The following is an 8,522-nucleotide window of genomic DNA, read 5'->3' on the forward strand; positions in this document are numbered from 1 at the left end:
TTATAGGCAGTTAAACAGATCCTAATTATCGCTTGCGCTGCACAATGTACCAACACCTCACCTTTGAAGGGCATCAAGTCTGACCTGAATCCTGAGTGAACCTCAGTGCATCAATCTACTGCAAACATTTAAAGCATGCTTTCATTACATGTAAATAACTGAAGTGGCAGCTCATCTGTTCGTAATTAAATTAAATTATATTAGAAATATGAAAAAAGAGAAATTATGCGATATGTGGCGACCCTGCCCCATAAAACCTCACATCATTTCCAACGGGGTGCACACACATGAAATGGGGGGAAAAGCACCTTGCAGCCACATCTCAAGACTGGCTGTGTGTGTATCTATTTTATCCACATGCGAGTTAAGCATTTCCCGTCAGATTATTGTCAGATTATCTGACAATTACAGCAGTTCTTTCTACTTTCCAACCCGCTCCTGGTATTTTTTTTTCTTTTTTTCTTTTTTTTTTACACATTTACTCCGCACATAACAAGTAGGCGTAGTTAATCCTCTGTGAAGTGGGACAGAGGCTCCAGCGTGCGTCCTTTACTCCTCTCGGACAGTCCGCGGCTCCTTCTCCTCCGGTCGCCTCTGATCGACCCCTCAGTCGGGAGATGAAGATTTCCGTGGTGTCCAACAAGCTGTGGTGCGTCCACAAGCAGCTGCTTCTCCTGCTCGTTCCTCTCCTGCTGCTGCCGCTGCTCTTCACCCTTCCGGAGAAGGTGAGACATTTGTAACGCCGGTTGTCGGAGAGAGGAACTCGCACTCTTTTGCTTAAATAAAAGCAGAAATCCCGCAGTCTTAACAAGTGGCTTCAAAAAAGGCAGAAACTCGAGCTGTTAAATCCTGCTTGGGTTTATGTAATAAAGTGGCAGTAAAACGCATATTACTGAGGCAAGGAAGTAGAAGTAGTCAATAAAGAAGCTTCAAATCGAGGACAATATTTGCTCCATGTGTCAATAAAAAACAATTAAATAGTATTAATTTGTTAAACCAGCAGTTGTAGTGGCGATGTGCACCATTCTTTATTTATTTTTCAATGTTTTTGTCTCCGTTTTGCTCATTGTCGTATTTGCCTGTGCATTAACAATCGCATGTTGCTTATTTTTTAGGAGGGAAAATGTCTTTATGTGGTGGCGCTGATGGCTATGTTTTGGTGCACAGAGGCCCTTCCTCTGGCCGTCACAGCGATGCTCCCGGTCTGCCTCTTCCCGACTCTGGGGATCCTTCCATCCAAAAGGGTCTGCCCTCAGTACTTCCTCGAAACCAATTTTCTCTTCCTCAGCGGCCTTGTGATGGCGTCGTCCATCGAGGAGTGGGGTCTGCATCGCAGAATCGCCCTGAAGGTCCTCACCATCGTCGGCGTGAAGCCAGCCTGGTGAGGCGTTTTGTGAAATTCTATCATTTTCCATAATTTCCGACAAATATCAGGAAACGTACATGAATTGAGCAAGTGCGCCTTCTTTATTATAATTAATATGAATAAATATAAATGTATGTCTTCAGTGTTGGAGCCACTTTCTGTGGGATTTGAACGCGTGAACGTGCTCCTCATTCCGCAAAGAACGCGTTGCCGGTCAGCATCCGTGACCGTGACCGTGATTTGAGTTACTGATTTGAGTTTCCCTCCTAGGCTGATAATGGGAATGATGCTGACCTCGTCCTTCCTGTCCATGTGGCTCAGCAACACCGCCACCACAGCCATGATGCTCCCCATCGCCAACGCCATCCTGGAGAGTCTGTTTGGGGACCTGGAGACCCTGAAAGAGAAGTGCAAGTCCACGGAGGACCCTGACAGTGACATAATAAACGGTAAGTTGCTCAATGTGTCTTTTTATTCAGAGGAGAACTAATTCATGTCGCTATTATAACAGTGGCTGAGTATACTTTCTGCAATGTGAAAGTTATATTGATTAGTGAGTTTCCCTCAGTGGTACTGATTTTATCTCGCAGCTGCTTTCAGCTTATCTTCATCCCTCCGGTTTTGATCGACTTACTGAGCAATGTTTTGTTCAGGAGTTTAGAGGAGACCAAACTCGGAGCGAAAAGAGAGTCAATGTTTTAATTTACTTTGTTCAAGTGTTCAGAAACTCAACTAATAAACAAATGTTTTCTAATGCCCCGCATACAAAAAAATAGTATAATAATGCCGGTTTTATTTATATTCTAAAGTGACCCAAAGATGACTTTGCTGAAATGTGTAACGAAGATGATTGTGTTGTTTTAAGCTCGGCCCCCCGGTTCTGTAATACATGACCTAAGATGTGAACTTTGTATAGTCTTTCCAATTGAATACAAAGTTAGCCAATAATCAAGTGGTAAGCTATTTATGTGACAGGATGAGCGTAAAGTCATAAATATAATCAGTGCAGAACATCCTTTTCACACAGAGCTAAAGCTAATCTCTTTGTTTCACTTCCTTTCAGGCCAGCGGACTGTAAGGCTGCATTCACTGCCCTCAGTGCCCTCAGAAAAACAAATACTGTCAATGGACGGGTGAGAAAAACCCTGAGATCGCACTCTGTGCATCCTCAAACCATCCTAATGTCTGCGTGCGGTTTCCTGCCCAGAGTTAACAAACATTTCTCATACCTCATGTAAAACCAAACATTTTGGAATTTTTTGAAAAAGAGAGATGCATGGGATGGTAATTAGTGAGATTGTTAGCTTTGCTCAAAATAAAGGCTGTCCTCTGTTCCCATTGTGCTAAGCTAGGCTAACCAGCTGTTGGCTTTGGTTTCCATATTTATTCTAGTGGTATCAATCTGCTCATCCAACTCTGATGGAATGCGAACATGTCACTTTTAAACTCTGTTGATGAAGAAAAAGTCTGCTCCAAACAGGAGTTCATGTGCTTCTTCCAAAGACCATTGGATATAATTATGCCTTTTAAAACTTCTAAATAGGATGGATGGGACGGAGCAGAGCGACACGAGGACGGCTGAGGAGATCCGATCGGAGGCGGAGTACCAGCTGAAGGTGTGGAAAGGATTCTTGATCTGCATTCCTTACGCAGCGAGCATCGGAGGGACCGCCACGCTGACGGGCACCGCGCCCAACCTCATTCTGATTGGACAGCTGAAAAGGTAACTGTTTGTTTTTGACCGTCAAAGACACTCTTTCACCAGCAGTTTGACAGCACCTTTTTTCCCTGTTTCACAGCTACTTCCCAGACTGCGACGTCATCAACTTTGGCTCCTGGTTTGCGTTTGCCTTCCCGCTCATGCTTCTTTTCCTGTTTTTGGGATGGATCTGGATAGCGTTTCTCCACGGGGGGTTGAATTCACGGTAATGGGGGGTCAGATGTTTGCTGATTGCAGATTTCTAAACTCGTTTTAAAAATAATATTTGGGCCAAAAGGCAAAATGTCACAATGGTTTTATTTTTGTCGAAGGGAAAAATGCTGTCATATTGTCTGAATTCCCATGATCTGTTTATCCATGTAAATATTCAGAACAGCAAGTTTCAAGTTTTTTTTTAACGCAGATTGTGCTTCACGAGACACGACCGGAGAGCGCAGGCCGAGAACCGAGCACAGGCTCTGATACGGGAAGACTACAGGAAACTAGGGCCCATAAAGTGAGAACTTGTGCATGTCTTTAAATCTCTTGCGATACGGGTTGAATGTGTGTAATTATTTCATTTTTTTTATCGCAGAGCATTTTAACTGACTTCCCCTTCCCTCTTCAGCTTTGCAGAGGGATCTATCGCTTTCTTTTTTGTGTTGTTTGCCGTTTTGCTGTTCACAAGAGACCCCAAATTTATTCCCGGCTGGTCTGTGTTTTTTAAAAAAGGGTAAGAAATGTGCAATTCTGATATCATTTATTGTTTGGAAATGATTTTTTTACATATTTTTACATATAGAGATATAAGTTTATTATCTTCTGCCTCTGATAATGACCCCCCCCCCCCCCCCCTCGTTGTCCCTCAGGTACGTCTCAGACGCCGTCACCGGGGTGATCATCGTGTCCATGTTGTTCTTCTTCCCGTCGCAGAAACCTTCTCTGAGCTGGTGGTTTGACCCTCAAGGTCGGTGAGATTTCACTGTGAACAACACACCTCATATATAGATATGTGCACATACACATGTTGGAAGCAACTGGTAAGAAGTTTATGGACACTCAGAAGTTAATATTGATGAACAAATGTTAGTAAAGATTCAAAGACGTTCACTCTGTGTCTCAATTGCAACTATTGCAAAAACCGCAAACATGTCAAGGAATGTTAATGTAGATTAAAGTCTGAGCACATTTCCCGTCTGGAGCTGAAACTGTAGTTTCTCTGTTTCTGTGATTAGAATAATCTCTCAAAAATATGTTGTCACACTTTGGGGTTTTTGTTTGTGTATGTGTGCGAGTACAGTTTGTACGCATCGGTTCGCTGTGTGAGACACGTGTGAGTGTGTGTGAGACACGTGTGAGTGTGTGTTGGTGCGATTGTGTATATTTTGTTCAGCTGGTCAAATAAACTGCTGGATGCGAAAGAGAGAAAAAAAGAAGCAGATCCTGGGGCTCATTTGTGTCTCAATGTAGGTCAAGAATACAACTTTATTGTTCAACCAGAATGGAACATTTCTTCCTTATCTCACCAACACACACATCTCGTAGGATACAGATACTAAGTAAGAACCATCAAAATGCAAAAAACATAAATAAAACGTGCTGGATTTATGGCTTGGTTTTATTCAGCAAGAGGCTGATTGCATTTTTACTGGAATAACTTAGTACCTTTATAGTAACACTGAACCTCTTTCAGTTCACTCACATTTTTGGGGTTTATTTCTGTTTTTCAGGTGAATGTTTTAAAAATGAATATGGCATTGATTAAGTATGTTTACATGAAGTAAATCGTGATTTGATCTATTCTGAATCTCACATTGTATCAGCAGACACCAGTCTGAACACATGTTGCAGTATAAATATACAGTATATGTACATATTTCATCATAAATAAATATTGTATTAAATGTATCACTGCTGGTTTCTCCCCATATTTTTCCACAGCATCAAACACTCCGTATGTACCTCTCTTATCGTGGAAGAAAGCGCAGGACTCTGTTCCCTGGAATATCATTCTGTTGCTCGGGGGCGGCTTTGCTATGGCTAAAGCTTGTGAGGTAAGCATGTTGTTACAATCCCATTCCATGTGAACATGAGAGAACATGTGCCCCCCCCCCACCCCCACCCCCCAATTCCCTCCACACCCCACAGAGGACCTTCTAGATTTATCGTAGTAGTCCGGGGGCTTTGACTGTTCTCCACCTTCAATGCACACCTCTTTGCATATCTAAATGTATACATGTTAATAGTGAATTATTTAGCTTAGTGACTGTATATTTTAAAAGTTGACTTGACATAAATCGGTGTAATAAATGCAATCTCTGTTCTCTGCAGTTTGATCCGTGCTGCTCTGCTCTCTTTTGGTTCCGGTCTCCACTTTGCTTTATTATGTTGAGATTTGATCTCTCACCTGTGACCCCAATCTTGTGGCCCTCGGCAGGAGTCTGGACTCGCCACATGGATCGGGGGCCACCTCCAGCCTTTGGCCGAGGTCCCTCCCGCTGCAGCTGTGATGTTGATCACTGCCTTCTTAGCCTGTTTCACCGAGTTCGCCAGCAACACCGCCACAATTATCATATTTTTACCCGTCATTGCTGAACTGGTAAGACGGACGCATCGCGGGTGATATGTTTCTGTTGATGATTGATGTGACAGTCAGGTAGATGAACATGCACACTCAGTTACAAGACAAGCTGTGGAAACTCATAAAGTTGACAGGGAACGTGGTTCTGACCTCGTTCTTTATGTTTGTCAAAGGCTCAGTAGAGCTGTTTAACTCCAGCAATCGATCCTCTTCTGTTTGCTGCCCGTTGGACATTAACTGCTCTTTTCAGTAATCATTATCTGCCTGATTTTGTACTTTGCAACGGAGAATTGTTTACGGACTGAGTTATTATAAGAATGAAAAACTTATTGAACCACAACCTTTCAGGGCTTTGCTTGAACAGTCATTCATATTAACTAAATTCAGACATTTTGAGATTATAGATTTCATTGAAAATCTGCAAAATCACAAGGAAACTGAGTTAACGGAGATGTTGCTTTTAATTAGTCTGGGTACAACTTTTCATACTGGTCAGTACTCTAAACCGAATACAATTCCCTCCAAATTACGAGAGCGATACCTCAACACAAAATAAACCCAAACCCTAGAATTCTCTCATTTAGATTTAACTGTCATATTATAAAAGCTGTAAAAATGGCCGTAGGCAGACTGAAATTCTTCAACAGCTATTTGAATGGATTACCGTTAAATGTTGTACAAACTTGCATGGCCCACAAAGGATAAAGTCTAATGACCAAAGACCAAAGTAATTCCCAGAATGTCCATAGCCTACAGAGCTGCTGGCATCAGACCGCATGTCCTGTTCCACAGCAAACAAAAGGCAGTTTCTTTACGGCCTCCTCATTCTCCACAAAACAGATAAATCAAGTCGTTGTGTCGCAGGCCGACATATTCAACCTTTTCAATTTCAAAGCTTTGTGGGTTTAAACGCCGCTTTTCCATATTAAATAAGTTTGCAACATTGAAGCGCCAGTGCAGGTGTGAAATGATTTACATCCTGCGGTATTTGTCTTTGTCTTTGCAGGCTATTCACGTCTCAGTGAACCCTCTGTACTTCATGATACCTGCAACAATAGGATGTTCATATGCCTTCATGCTGCCAGTGTCCACGCCGCCCAACTCCATCGCCTTTGCATCAGGACATCTCATGGTCAAAGACATGGTAAGATCCTCGCATCGGACGTTGAGCGGACCTTTCAATCGCCTCTACCTCCGTGTTTTCATTTGCTGTTTTCTCAGGTGAGAACTGGCGTAGTGATGAACATCCTGGGCATTCTCTCTGTGTCGCTGGCCATGAACACGTGGGGCGTCGCCATGTTCGACTTGAACGCGTACCCGGAATGGGCGCACCACATGAACAGGTCCACTGCGCACCTATCGCCTATCCAGTCGCTCAATGCTACGCTCTGATTGCACGACCAAAGAGTATCCACAAGATTTAACACTAAACAGGAACAAAAGTCTGCATGAAGGCGTCCGGGAGCTTCAGCTGTTATGATGTTATGCTTTTAATAAGTTTATGACACTCGAGTTTCGGGATTTCCTGCTGTGAAGTGATATTCTTTGGCACACTCCAAGTTCTAAGAAACATGCAACAAGATAAAAACATGCAACCATATTGAGATTCCTGCCTTCCTAGAACTGGGCAGGAGAGATACAGTATTTAACCTCAACAACAGTGACAGCTGGAGCTCTGATTAATAATATTAAAAAAACAAACTGCGGTGTGCTGTTTGTATTGATGCTAGCGGGCTCGCCGCTGCTGGGAGAATGAGAGATACCTCTGTGAATAATAATCTTTAAATATATGTTTTACATAAACATATTACCATGTTTTGACTTTGTTGGAATCCCTGATGAATTATGTTACTTGTTTATGTGTTATTTGGGCCGTGTTTAAAGCGATAGCACATGGCTATTTAAAAACAACAACAATTCAGATAATTGATTTCTAATAATTATCTTGGTACGAAGTGATTTGCATTCATATAACTGCTGTTACAAATGAATCGTTTGTATTTTGATATAAACATAAAAAAATAATAAATATTGGTGATTTATTTGCATGTGGTCTGTGTATTTGCCTGCGAGAAGAGCATTCATTGTTTTCATATCTGTTAACGGGCGAGATTACACATTGGTAAATTCTTTACAGTGTTTGTTCGGGTGTCATAACCAACACCAATGGTTAACTGGTGCGATCGTTAATTTGTGGAAAATTATGAAATGCTCTACTAAAAGCTGCAGCCCAGACAAGGACAGGATGTACTGGACAGTCTCCACAACCTTTGTCTCCATAAAGCTGATTGCCTTTTGCGGATGCATGAATATATATTTATATACACATATACTGTATTTATATAAATACCTTTTTACACCTTCAGTAACGGCAGGTGGGGGTTAAAATGTTTACTGCAGTGGTTCCTTTTTGAGGCTATAGGGACGTTGTGACCTCTCTCTCTCTCTCACTCTCTCTCTCTCTCTCTCTTTTTTTTTTACCATGGCTGTGTGTAACCCCCCTGTTGCCCCTTTTAAAATAAAACTTCACAGAAAGTTAGGTCAAGGAAAAAAAAAAAAAAAACTACAGCAGGACAAGCGTGACTTACATGACTCTCGAAACTCACAAAATTCAGGTGACAAAATGTCAATGTTTACTTTTAGTTTTGCACGGGACACATACAATGATCTTCTGGCCCTAAGTAGACAGAAAACAAACAATGAAACATCTCTTAATGTTGGAAAAACACTCCTCTCGTTTATCATCTTCGACTTGCAGAATTTTCCAACTTCACTTTTCAAAACCACCCGTCATCCGCTTTCACAACTTCCATCATTCATCACATCTCCCACTTCCCATCTTGTGCTGCTGAGCGACCCCGTTCTATGTTATATAT

General features: G+C 42.0%; 1 protein-coding gene across 2 annotated transcripts; it reads left to right on the plus strand.

The window, feature by feature from the left end:
- Window positions 1-279: 279 nt before the first annotated feature.
- On the plus strand, window positions 280-7,675 carry slc13a3 (solute carrier family 13 member 3). Of its 2 annotated transcripts, none has more exons than XM_040194179.2 (13): window positions 280-725; window positions 1,116-1,381; window positions 1,637-1,815; window positions 2,430-2,499; window positions 2,910-3,089; window positions 3,166-3,291; window positions 3,490-3,582; window positions 3,694-3,798; window positions 3,935-4,032; window positions 5,007-5,119; window positions 5,503-5,664; window positions 6,653-6,790; window positions 6,868-7,675. In XM_040194179.2, the coding sequence occupies exons 1-13, from the start codon at window positions 618-620 to the stop codon at window positions 7,036-7,038; spliced, it is 1,809 nt and encodes a 602-aa protein (XP_040050113.1). In that variant the 5' UTR covers window positions 280-617; the 3' UTR covers window positions 7,039-7,675. The 2 variants fall into 2 exon arrangements, with proteins under 2 accessions (XP_040050113.1, XP_040050114.1); XM_040194180.2 differs by having other exon boundaries at window positions 523-725; window positions 1,168-1,381.
- Window positions 7,676-8,522: the final 847 nt, after the last annotated feature.

This window comes from Gasterosteus aculeatus, chromosome 2, assembly GCF_964276395.1.
Source record: "Gasterosteus aculeatus chromosome 2, fGasAcu3.hap1.1, whole genome shotgun sequence".
Classification (NCBI taxonomy): domain Eukaryota; kingdom Metazoa; phylum Chordata; class Actinopteri; order Perciformes; family Gasterosteidae; genus Gasterosteus; species Gasterosteus aculeatus.

Coding starts and splice junctions, on each gene's coding strand:
- slc13a3 (XM_040194179.2), top strand. CDS start 618: ATGAAGATTTCCGTGGTGTCCAACAAGCTGTGGTGCGTCCACAAGCAG. Junction 2,500..2,909: donor CAAATACTGTCAATGGACGG/GTGAGAAAAACC, acceptor ACTTCTAAATAG/GATGGATGGGACGGAGCAGA. Junction 5,665..6,652: donor TACCCGTCATTGCTGAACTG/GTAAGACGGACG, acceptor TTGTCTTTGCAG/GCTATTCACGTCTCAGTGAA.